The following is a 12,983-nucleotide window of genomic DNA, read 5'->3' on the forward strand; positions in this document are numbered from 1 at the left end:
GGCGGCTGACAAGAGAAGAGAGCTTGTGCAGGGAAACTCCCCTTTTCAAAACCATCAGATCTCGTGAGACATATTCACTATCAATCACCAGAACAGCACGGGAAAGACCTGCCCCCATGATTCCATGACCTCCCACCGAGTCCCTCCCATGACATGTGGGAATTCAAGATGAGATATGGGTGGGGACACAGCCAAACCATATCACCTCTGGAGCCCCTAGAAACTCAAGGTCAGTCATTTAGGGCAACTGCCGTGAGCTGGAGAAAGGAGGATCTGAAGGCCCTTACTTGATGCTCAGTCTCTCTGCAGCACCAGCCAGCTTAGTCATTTTTGTTCTCCCATTTGCCAGCAAGGCAATTCCTTCATACATTATTTCTAGGGGGTAGCTTGCATCCTCAGTGATTATATACTTAGTGGTTATAATTTTATCAGCCAAAGATGAAATTCTCAACCTGTAATCATTATTATGTTTGATAAAAGTAGGGAAAATTGTATAATGAGGAGTAAAATGTTCTTCTGGTCCCCAAGCAGTTCGCTTTACATGCAATAAATGGTGTTAAAAGCACTTGTGTGCACTGAAATTTGAGAAGTACTTTGGTACCTATAAACCACAGGGGACTTGCTAAAATGTAGATTCTGATCATTTGGTCTGTGGAGCAGCAGTCTGAATTTGTAGAAGCTCCCAGGTGCTGTGGGCCCTGGGTGCACACCCTGAAGAGCAGAGAGGTTGGCCTTGTGCTCCTCTATAACGAGAGTCTGAAGACCTTGTTCAATTGTGTTAATAATTATCTGATACTAAGGATATGCAAGATAGATTTAAATTGCTGAGGGAGAGGATCTTGTAAAGAGACAGTATCTCAAGGTCAGAGGCAGGCAATAACTTGCAAGCATCTCAAATAAATATCATGAATCTCTTAAGTTACAAACGAACTTTCATTTGATTTTCGTTTTTAGAATTTCCATCCAGGCACTAAACAAGTTATCTAAGGGGGAAATAGAGTGAGAGAAAGAAACAGTAATTTCACAACTTCCTGGCAGAAACCCTCACTGGAGGTGGCTGAGCAGTGTTTTTCAAAATACTTAGAGAAGGGATCCAGTTTCGCATCCAGAGAGCCACATAGCAGAAGTGTTTTTTCTAGGGTTTTGCTTGTGTATGTCTCTTTAAGCCACATGATACCATTGATTTTATGCCACTACTCTCTTCCTAAGCAGCAATATGTATTATGACCAAATTTAATTATTTCTATATTAGCAACATTTTAGTTTTTCTAAAGTATAAATCATATATCTAAATCTGCCAATTCATCTGTCATCTGATCAAGATGTCAAGATCATTCTCTCTCTGCCCCTAAATATCACGGAAGAAAAAAAATGTTAGCACAGACACATCCCACGCAGACCTATAAAAAGCACATGGCCAGATGTGGTACTATTCACAGGGACTCCTTGGTGACACTTCTTTGTTGTGTGGGAATCTTGGGCTTTGTGTACCAGGTCACAGCATTCGATGCAGTGGGACATGTCTTCAGACTGACAAAGGCCCCGAAGTCTCTATCTCTACCAGCAAATGCTTTCCATCATTCTTTCCTTGATGTGATTCAAGGGGAAAAAAAAGACTACAATAGCATCAATAAGCAGCAGGCACTAGTGTCTATGTGCACCACTGGTGACAGTATAAATGAGCTTCTCTTTCTGTTTCAATCCACAAGTATTTATTGGTTCTGACATTCCAGACAAAGCACTTCTAAAGGCACTGTGAGGAGAGAGAGAAACAGATGGTTCCTGCCCTCATGAAGCTTACAATCTAAAGACAAAATCATTCTCTCATTGCAGCATAACCAGCAATTCCAAGTGGTATGTGGAAACTGTGTTGATGTGGTTGTGTCTGTTATAGGATTCAGATGGGGGCTGGATGAGGAGGATCTGGATGGGCCAAGAGAAAGGAAAGAGCTGTTCCATGTAAAAGCACAGCACAGAATGTCACAAGATAAGGAACACTCACAGCCTGAGCAGTGAGACTAGTTACCAGCCTCTGTGATGGATAAATGGGGCTGAGGTCCAACGGTTGGTTGGAGCTCACTGTCGAGGCTAATGACTTTGACCCTTATCCTTTGGCAGCAGAGAGCCAATGAAAGGTATTTGAGATACTGAGTGGCTTCATGAAAGTGAATCTTAGAAGACTAAGCTGGAGTTATGTAGAATTGAGTGAGGAAGTATTATTATGAGTATTGAACAGAGCAAATAATTGAGATATTGAGATTCTCTAAGCTGAGCATCTGTGATTCTAAAATACAATACTAGCACCCATGAAAAAAAAAAAAGAGAGAAAGAAGAAACTTAGGGAATGACTGCAATGATTCATGGGAAGGGAAAGGAAGTTTAATATATATATATATATAAATATATATATATAGATGGGCAGAGCAAGATGGCCGAATAGGAACAGCTCCAGTCTCCAACTCCCAGCACGAGCGACACAGAAGAACGGTGATTTCTGCATTTTCAACTGAGGTACTGGGGTCATTTCACTGGGGAGTACCGGACAATCGGTGCTGGTCAGCTGCTGCAGCCCGACCAGCGAGAGCTGAAGCAGGGCGAGGCATCGCCTCACCTGGGAAGCGCAAGCGGGAAGGGAATCCCTTTTCCTAGCCAGGGGAACTGAGACACACAACACCTGGAAAATCGGGTAATTCCCACCCCAATACTGCGCTTTAAGCAAATGGGCACACCAGGAGATTATATCCCACACCTGGCCAGGAAGGTCCCACGGCCACGGAGCCTCCCTCATTGCTAGCACAGCAGTCTGCGATCCAACCGCAAGGCAGCAGCGAGGCTGGGGGAGGGGCGCCCGCCATTGCTGAGGCTTAAGTAGGTAAACAAAGCCGCTGGGAAGCTCAAACTGGGTGGAGCTCACAGCAGCTCAAGGAAACCTGCCTGTCTCTGTAGACTCCACCTCTGGGGACAGGGAACAGCTAAACAACAACAACAACAAAAAAGCAGCAGAAACCTCTGCAGACGCAAACGACTCTGTCTGACAGCCTTGAAGGGAGCAGTGGATCTCCCCACACGGAGGTTGAGATCTGAGAAGGGACAGACTGCCTGCTCAAGTGGGTCCCTGACCCCTGAGTAGCCTAACTGGGAGACATCCCCCACTAGGGGCAGTCTGACACCCCACACCTCACAGGGTGGAGTACACCCCTGAGAGGAAGCTTCCAAAGGAAGAATCAGACAGGTACACTCGCTGTTCAGCAATATTCTATCTTCTGCAACCTCTGCTGCTGATACCCAGGCAAACAGGGTGTGGAGTGGACCTCAAGTAATCTCCAACAGACCTGCAGCTGAGGGTCCTGACTGTTAGAAGGAAAGCTATCAAACAGGAAGGATACCTATACCAAAACCCCATCAGTACGTCACTATCATCAAAGACCAGAGGCAGATAAAACCACAAAGATGGGGAAAAAGCAGGGCACAAAAGCTGGAAATTCAAAAAATAAGAGCGCATCTCCCCCTGCAAAGGAGCGCAGCTCATCGCCAGCAACGGATCGAAGCTGGTCAGAGAATGACTTTGACGAGATGAGAGAAGAAGGCATCAGTCCATCAAACTTCTCAGAGCTAAAGGAGGAATTACGTACCCAGTGCAAAGAAACTAAAAATCTTGAAAAAAGAGTGGAAGAATTGACAGCTAGACTAATTAATGCAGAGAAGGTCATAAACGAAATGACAGAGATGAAAACCATGACACGAGAATACGTGACAAATGCACAAGCTTCAGTAACCGACTCCATCAACTGGAAGAAAGAGTATCAGCGATTGAGGATCAATGAATGAAACGAAGTGAGAAGAGAAACCAAAAGAAAAAAGAAGAAAAAGAAATGAACAAAGCCTGCAAGAAGTATGGGATTATGTAAAAAGACCAAATCTATGTCTGATAGGGGTGCCTGAAAGTGAGGGGGAAAATGGAACCAAGTTGGAAAACACCCTTCAGGATATCATCCAGGAGAACTTCCCCAACCTAGTAGGGCAGGCCAACATTCAAATTCAGGAAATACAGAGAACGCCACAAAGATACTCCTCCAGAGAGCAACTCCAAGACACATAATTGCCAGATTCACCAAAGTTGAAATGAAGGAAAAAATCTTAAGGGCAGCCAGAGAGAAAGGTCGGGTTACCCACAAAGGGAAGCCCATCAGACTAACAGCAGATCCCTCGGCAGAAACTCTACAAGCCAGAAGAGAGTGGGGGCCAATATTCAACGTTCTTAAAGAAAAGAATTTTAAACCCAGAATTTCATATCCAGCCCAACTAAGTTTCATAAGTGAAGGAGAAATAAAATCCTTTACAGATAAGCAAATGCTTAGAGATTTTGTCACCACCAGCCTGCCTTACAAGAGACCCTGAAGGAAGCCCTAAACATGGAAAGGAACAACCGGTACCAGCCATTGCAAAAACATGCCAAAATGTAAAGACCATCGAGCTAGGAAAGAAACTGCATCAATAATGAGCAAAATAACCAGTTAATATCATAATGGCAGGATCAAGTTCACACATAACAATATTAACCTTAAATGTAAATGGACTAAATGCTCCAATTAAAAGACACAGACTGGCAAACTGGATAAAGAGTCAAGACCCATCAGTCTGCTGTATTCAGGAGACCCATCTCACATGCAGAGACATACATAGGCTCAAAATAAAGAGATGGAGGAAGATCTACCAAGCAAATGGAAAACAAAAAAAAAGCAGGGGTTGCAATACTAGTCTCTGATAAAACAGACTTTAAACCATCAAAGATCAAAAGAGACAAAGAAAGCCATTACATAATGGTAAAGGGATCAATTCAACAGGAAGAGCTAACTATCCTAAACATATATGCACCCAATACAGGAGCACCCAGATTCATAAAGCAAGTCCTTAGAGACTTTACAGAGACTTAGACTCCCATACAATAATACTGGGAGACTTCAACATTCCACTGTCAACATTAGACAGATCACGAGACAGAAAGTTAACAAGGATATCCAGGAATTGAACTCATCTCTGCACCAAGCAGACCTAATAGACATCTATAGAACTCTCCACCCCAAATCAACAGAATATACATTCTTCTCAGCACCACATTGCACTTATTCCAAAATTGACCACATAATTGGAAGTAAAGCACTTCTCAGCAAATGTAAAAGAACAGAAATTATAACAAACTGTCTCTCAGACCACAGTGCAATCAAACTAGAACTCAGGACTAAGAAACTCAATCAAAACCGCTCAACTACATGGAAACTGAACAGCCTGCTCCTGAATGACCACTGGGTACATAACGAAATGAAGGCAGAAATAAAGATGTTCTTTGAAACCAATGAGAACAAAGATACAACATACCAGAATCTCTGGGACACATTTAAAGCAGTGTGTAGAGGGAAATTTATAGCACTAAATGCCCACAAGAGAAAGCTGGAAAGATCTAAAATTGACACTCTAACATCACAATTAAAAGAACTGGAGAAACAAGAGGAAACACATTCAAAAGCTAGCAGAAGGCAAGAAATAACTAAGATCAGAGCAGAACTGAAGGAGATAGAGACACAGAAACCCCTCCAAAAAAATCAATGAATCCAGGAGTTGGTTTTTTGAAAAGATCAACAAAATTGACAGACCGCTAGCAAGACTAATAAAGAAGAAAAGAGAGAGGAATCAAATAGACGCAATAAAAAATGATAAAGGGGATATCACCACCGACCCCACAGAAATACAAACTACCATCAGAGAATACTATAACACCCTACGCAAATCAACTAGAAAATCTAGAAGAAATGGATAATTTCCTGGACACTTACACTCTTCCAAGACTAAACCAGAAGAAGTTGAATCCCTGAATAGACCAATAGCAGGCTCTGAAATTGAGGCAATAATTAATATCCTACCAAAAAAAAGTCCAGGACCAGATGGATTCACAGCTGAATTCTACCAGAAGTACAAGGAGGAGCTGGTACTATTCCTTCTGAAACTATTCCAATCAATAGAAAAAGAGGGAATCCTCCCTAACTCATTTTATGAGGCCAACATCATCCTGATACCAAAGCCTGGCAGAGACACAACAAAAAAAGAGAATTTTAGACCAATATCCCTGATGAACATCGATGCAAAAATCCTCAATAAAATACTGGCAAACTGGATTCAGCAGCACATCAAAAAGCTTATCCACCATGATCAAGTGGGCTTCATCCCTGGGATGCAAGGCTGGTTCAACATTTGCAAATCAATAAACATAATCCAGCATATAAACAGAACCAAAGACAAGAACCACATGATTATCTCAATAGATGCAGAAAAGGCTTTTGACAAAATTCAACAGCCCTTCATACTAAAAACGCTCAATAAATTCGGTATTGATGGAACGTACCTTAAAATAATAAGAGCTATTTATGACAAACCCACAGCCAATATCATACTGAATGGGCAAAAACTGGAAAAATTCCCTCTGAAAACTGGCACAAGACAGGGATGCCCTCTCTCACCACTCCTATTCAACATAGTGTTGGAAGTTCTGGCTAGGGCAATCAGGCAAGAGAAAGAAATAAAGGGTATATAGTTAGGAAAAGAAGAAGTCAAATTGTCCCTGTTTGCAGACGACATGATTGTATATTTGGAAAACCCCATTGTCTCAGCCCAAAATCTCCTTAAGCTGATAAGCAACTTCAGCAAAGTCTCAGGATACAAAATTAATGTGCAAAAATCACAGGCATTCTTATACACCAGTAACAGACAAACAGAGAGCCAAATCATGAATCAACTTCCATTCACAATTGCTTCAAAGAGAATAAAATACCTAGGAATCCAACTTACAAGGGATGTAAAGGACCTCTTCAAGGAGAACTACAAACCAATGATCAGTGAAATCAAAGAGGACACAAACAAATGGAAGAACATACCATGCTCATGAATAGGAAGAATCAGTATCGTGAAAATGGCCATACTGCCCAAGGTTATTTATAGATTCAATGCCATCCCCATCAAGCTACCAATGACTTTCTTCACAGAATTGGAAAAAACTGCTTTAAAGTTCATATGGAACCAAAAAAGAGCCCGCATTGCCAAGACAATCCTAAGTCAAAAGGACAAAGCTGGAGGCGTCACGCTACCTGACTTCAAACTATACTACAAGGCTACAGTAACCAAAACAGCATGGTACTGGTACCAAAACAGAGATATAGACCAATGGAACAGAACAGAGTCCTCAGAAAGAATACCACACATCTACAGCCATCTGATCTTTGACAAACCTGAGAGAAACAAGAAATGGGGAAAGGATTCCCTATTTAATAAATGGTGCTGGGAAAACTGGCTAGCCATAAGTAGAAAGCTGAAACTGGATCCTTTCCTTACTCCTTATATGAAAATAATTCAAGATGGATTAGAGACTTAAATGTTAGACCTAATACCATAAAAACCCTAGAAGAAAACCTAGGTAGTACCATTCAGGACATAGGCATGGCAAGGACTTCATGTCTAAAACACCAAAAGCAACGGCAACAAAAGCCAAAATTGACAAATGGGATCTAATTAAACTAAAGAGCTCCTGCACAGCAAGAGAAACTACCATCAGAGTGAACAGGCAACCTACAGAATGGGAGAAAATTTTTGCTATCTACTCATCTGACAAAGGGCTGATATCCAGAACCTACAAAGAACTCAAACAAATTTACAAGAAAAAAACAAACAACCCCATCAAAAAGTGGGCAAAGGATATGAACAGACATTTCTCAAAAGAAGACATTCATACAGCCAACAGACACACGAAAAAATGCTCATCATCACTCGTCATCAGAGAAATGCAAATCAAAACCACAATGAGATACCATCTCACACCAGTTAGAATGGCAATCATTCAAAAGTCAGGAAACAACAGATGCTGGAGAGGATGTGGAGAAATAGGAACACTTTTACACTGTTGGTGGGATTGTAAACTAGTTCAACCATTATGGAAAACAGTATGGCAATTCCTCAAGGATCTAGAACTAGATGTACCATATGACCCAGCCATCCCATTACTCAGTATATACCCAAAGGATTATAAATCATGCTGCTACAAAGACACATGCACACGTATGTTTGTTGCAGCACTATTCACAATAGCAAAGACTTGGAATCAACCCAAATGTCCATCTGTGACAGACTGGATTAAGAAAATGTGGCACATATACACCATGGAATACTATGCAGCCATAAAAAAGGATGAGTTTGCATCCTTTGTAGGGACATGGCTGCAGCTGAAAACCATCATTCTTACAAACTATCACAAGAACAGAAAACCAAACACCGCATGTTCTCACTCATAGGTGGGAACTGAACAATGAGACCACTTGGACTCGGGAAGGGGAACATCACACACCGGGGCCTATCATGGGGAGGGGGGAGGGATTGCATTGGGAGTTATACCTGATATAAATGACGAATTGATGGGTGCTGACGAGTTGATGGGTGCAGCACACCAACATGGCACAAGTATACATATGTAACAAACCTGCACGTTATGCACACGTACCCTAGAACTTAAAGTATAATAATTAAAAAAAAAAATATATATATATATATATTTCAATTTGACTACTATTCTTTACTGAATACTGAATCTCTCAAGAAAAACTAAGACTGGGAACAAGGAGGCCAGGTCTGCCAGCTTCCCCATTCTTGCTCTGCCTTGCAGTGCCATTTGCAGGGTAGGGGGAGGTGGTCTTTCTCATCCCTTTAGCTTGCTTACTCTCCAGGCAGCAGGACCTGTGTCAAATAGGTAGACAGGCTCTAGTTCTACTCAAACTAGTTATTTACTGCAGCAGGCAATTTGGAAGGATGGAGGAGGTCTGAACAATCATGTGCAACTTTGGAATCACAGGCAATACATTCAGAGTCATTAAAAGGAAGCAATTTTAACTACTCCCTCCTCTTCAGAACCAAGTCAAGATCCTGCATTAAGAGGTCTCTTAAGTTCACTGACCACACCAAACTGTGGGAACCAGGGGCTTAACAATCAGGGAACTACTATTAAATAAACCAAATTAAAAAATTAGCTCCAAGTGCTTATTCCCTACTAGAGATAATTAGTCTAATACACTTGCTCACTTGCTTTTGTCTTTCTCAATCCAGTTCCAGTTTGTTGGCATAACTTTAGGGATTCCTTATTGTAGAGGAAAATAAAATAAAATGGACATTCCAAACAATAAGCACTTGTTACAGGCAAGTCTATTAACTAAAATAATTATAATAATTTCCAGAACATCTTTATTGTTGTGCTAAAATAACTGGCTTACATTTATAACTAAATGACCTTTCTCACATCACTAAGATGTTCCACTCCACAAACAGCCCCGCGTATCACAATTTTACCACCCAAAATCTAATCCTATGTCTTCGTATCTGACAAGTCAAACAGAGCAAAGAAGTACTATTAGTGGTCTCAAGTGATATAAAAAAATAAAAAATAAAATACGTCCATATACAGTGAGTGGAATCTTAATACAACTGAAAAAAAACTTTGTTGAAACACTGACATTTAATGAACCTTTGGGGTTGGAAAGGGGAGACAGGGAGTGAGTGGAAAGATAACTAAGACTCAGGCCTCATTACAGAGTCATTCACAATCCATGTTCCCAGGTAGAAGGCACACCTTTGTGTAGCTGTGCACAGATAATAATAGGGGCAAGATATAAGTGTTATAGCAGAATTACCAAATGCTATAAAAGTGGCACACAAGAAAGAAGTTACTTCTACTTGGGGCAACGGGAGTCAAACTTACAGAATTTGGGAGAGAGAAGTAACATTTAGCTTGAATATTTTAATTTTAACACATTTAAAGCTTCTAGACTCACAGGTACAATTTATATTCACACACACACGTAAACACATCTTCCAACACAGTAATATAAAACTATAAAAATGAAGAGAGCAAAATCCCATGGACTCCACTCCCAAAGATGACTCCTGCTAACATTTGGGTATATTTCTTTCCACATGTTTGCTTTATGCATATGGAAGGCATATCTTTTATGTGCATAATCAGAAAACTATATAAATTGTAGATCAAAAAAGGAAGATCTTTTCCTACTTCTCTATGTTAAAATATCTCGGTGACAGTAAGACATCAGTGATCTTCTGACTTTTGTCCTTTTATTCATGGAACACAAGCACCAGGAAATGCCTTAAATGACTCAGACAGACAATCTGTGGATTGTAACATTGTGGGGCCCAAGGGCGTGTTTTGGACATTTGGCTAGGACAAGTGGCTGGTACAATGGCCAATTAAGAGGCACTTTTATGAGGAAAAACATACTTTCTGCAAGATAAATCTCTAGTGACCGATCCACCAAATGCCTTTGCTCTACTCTGTATGTTGCATCTGCTGTTACTTTGCTGGTTTGTTAAATGATGTCCTATCTCCTGGGCACACAAGCTGCCACTGGGAAGTGGCTGGGAACCTACACTGCTGGTGTCACTGATACTAACGGTGTGTGTAGGAGTCTTCCCCACCTTAGGTCTTTCTTACACTTCTTCAATAAGACCTTCTATAAAGGCAGAGCAATACCAGAGCAAAGCAAAAGCCCTGCAAACACCAGCCAGATGCAGGGGCCCGAAGTGCCGAGGCGCCGGGGTTGGGGAGAGTAGGACAACATTCGGCTGAGGCAACCACATCCTGTTCCTGGACAGCCGCAGTGGCAATGCGCCAGGAGGACGCGGGGATGGCTCCACACCCACTGCCAAGTCAAACACGCGGCTCTCCAGGCAGAATGAGGGACTAATCTTCCTGACTGGTGAAAGGAAAACCTCCTGGTGAAGGTCACAGTCTTCAAAAGCAGACCAAAGCAGAGGCATTGCTGAGTCAGCAGTGAGAGGAGGGAGTGTGGAAACTGGTCCCTTCGTGGAGGAAGTGACCTGTTAATGAGCAAGAACAAGGCCAGGAGAAGGCCCACTCCCAGCAAGCTGTGAGTTGACTCATAGGGGCCATTGGGAGGACTGTCCCAGGTGATGTGAGCGGTCTGGAGCAATACCGGTGTACTCTGCTTTTGTTTAAAAGGAATTAAAATGAATTAGGGGCTTCGGGAATGAGCCAAATGGGCAATAATTACATGAAAAGACCATGTCTTCCCAAGACGCCACCTCACTGGTTATCGAATCTGTGAAGCCGCTGTCTCCTCATTTCTTCTTCTGGTGAGAGACGAAACCCGTAGGGTGGGGGGCTATTTCTGGTATTTCCTGTAGTGAGAAAGCCAAAGGAAAAATCAATCGTTCCAACATTACAAGGCGTGTGTACCCTACGACTCCAAGGGAACAAAATGATAGCTTGAGTGTCATCTTTATTTTAACACAAAACAAATATAACAAAGATTTTTCAACTTCAGCTGTCAGTACTAAATTTCAACATCAAGTAAATATTTTTAGAGTGGTTCAGCCATGAACCTGATTTGACTCATTTTGAGGCTTCTTGATAATCTTCCCACTTGTATTTTTCCTTCCACCGTGCTCCATAATTTGCATCATTCAGGCTTACATAGTGTCTCAAGGGCTTATTGTCTTTTTTTTAAATACCCATATATAATTTGTTGCCACCTTTACTAACTTCCCCCACCAACTAGGCTGGTTTGGCTTCTTCTGGTCAGCCTTTGGGTGCTCCTTTTCTTCCTTCTAACGTGCTGCCTCCTGCACCAATGTGGCTAATCAGAATCATGCGTGATTGAAACACACAACCACTGGAGCAGAGTTACTATACTGATCAATATCTGGGCACGCAAACAAAAATGCAGGCATCATATTTCAAGATCATATGAAGGACTGTGGAAATCGTTACTGAAAAGAGTTTCTCAGGGATGCAAACTTACCAAAAACACAGTTTGTCATTATACAAGAATTTCAATCACTACGTAAGAAAACATTCTCCCAGGCGTCATGAGTAGTAATAAGGGGAGAAAAATACATAGTCCTTGATCTCAAGGAACCAGCAACCTAAAGCTGATGAAAGAGCTTCAATATTCCCTATAAGGCAACCGGGAAGACGCATCACTGATAGATACGGGTAAGTAGAGGTTTACTTCTAAGCATGAGGACCGAAAAGGCTGTACCTTTTCATTACTATAGCTCTGCTAACCCTGGTAATTTGCCCTGAAAGGCTCTCTCCCATCACCTACATCAACCACAAGTCTTACTCACTCTTGTAATGCTAGGCCTCCCCCGATGGAACCAACAGAAGAACTCTCCCAATTCCAACTCTTCAGCTTTCAGCACCTTCCGTTTTGTTGTCTTCTTTCAATCATCACCACATCCTGCCAGATGTGTAGGCATTTCTGGACCACTCTTCTCTCTCCTAACAGGATCATAAGCTCTAAAATGGTGGGGGATCTCTCTGACATGTCTCCCTCTCCCCAGCGTCGGGGACAGTTCTGAACACACAGTAGCTGTTCAATAAGTGTATGGACTTGACTCAACAGCACCTGCTTACGACTTCCAACGCTGCCCAGGGAGGTTCTGAAACAACTCATTCGGGACCAAATGTTCTGGCAGCACTGGCCTGGCTGGGAAGGGAGGGTGGGCAAAGCACAGTTAAGCCAGGAGGGAAAGCAAGGGAACAAACGGTCGATCCCTCTTGCTTATTGCCCAAGAGTGGCACCTTTTCAAAGATGTGTCCATTTATGTATAAGCTGACATGGCAACTGTTAAAACCATGTGAAAAGATGTTAGAGAAAGCAGTGGGAAACGGAGTCCGTCTTTTCAATCCACAGCTGAAGTTTCCGTTGTCAAAGAGAAATTCAAAAAAGTAGTCAAAGCCAACCCCTTTTTTATATTTTTGCTTCTCTACTGATGAAGATCCCAATGCTTCCCCAGAACTGATTCTCATTTCCTGTTGAGAGCATGGGAGAATTATACCTCCCCAACCCCTTGTACCCTTCCTGACTAGAACACCCCAAAACAAACAGGGCAGGCCTAGCCCCCACACTCACTTC

General features: G+C 42.1%; 2 protein-coding genes across 5 annotated transcripts in view; one reads left to right on the plus strand and one right to left on the minus strand.

The window, feature by feature from the left end:
- COL4A4 (collagen type IV alpha 4 chain) overlaps positions 1-12,983 on the plus strand; it is a 168,843-nt gene that overhangs the window by 140,097 nt on the left and 15,763 nt on the right. The gene's annotated exons all lie outside the window — the stretch shown is intronic.
- RHBDD1 (rhomboid domain containing 1) overlaps positions 1-12,983 on the minus strand; it is a 214,585-nt gene that overhangs the window by 39,967 nt on the left and 161,635 nt on the right. For 2 of the 4 annotated variants that reach the window (XM_033230035.1, XM_033230030.1), the window contains one exon: positions 9,251-11,241. The exons of 1 other annotated variant lie outside the window; for it this stretch is intronic. In XM_033230035.1, coding sequence (XP_033085926.1) covers positions 11,147-11,241 — 95 coding nt within the window. In that variant the 3' untranslated portion in view covers positions 9,251-11,146. Of the gene's footprint in view, positions 1-9,250; positions 11,242-12,983 lie in introns of those variants that run through there. One more of the 4 variants, XM_033230031.1, reaches the window with a different exon arrangement.

This window comes from Trachypithecus francoisi, unplaced genomic scaffold (genome assembly GCF_009764315.1).
Source record: "Trachypithecus francoisi isolate TF-2019V2 unplaced genomic scaffold, Tfra_2.0 Lachesis_group13, whole genome shotgun sequence".
Classification (NCBI taxonomy): domain Eukaryota; kingdom Metazoa; phylum Chordata; class Mammalia; order Primates; family Cercopithecidae; genus Trachypithecus; species Trachypithecus francoisi.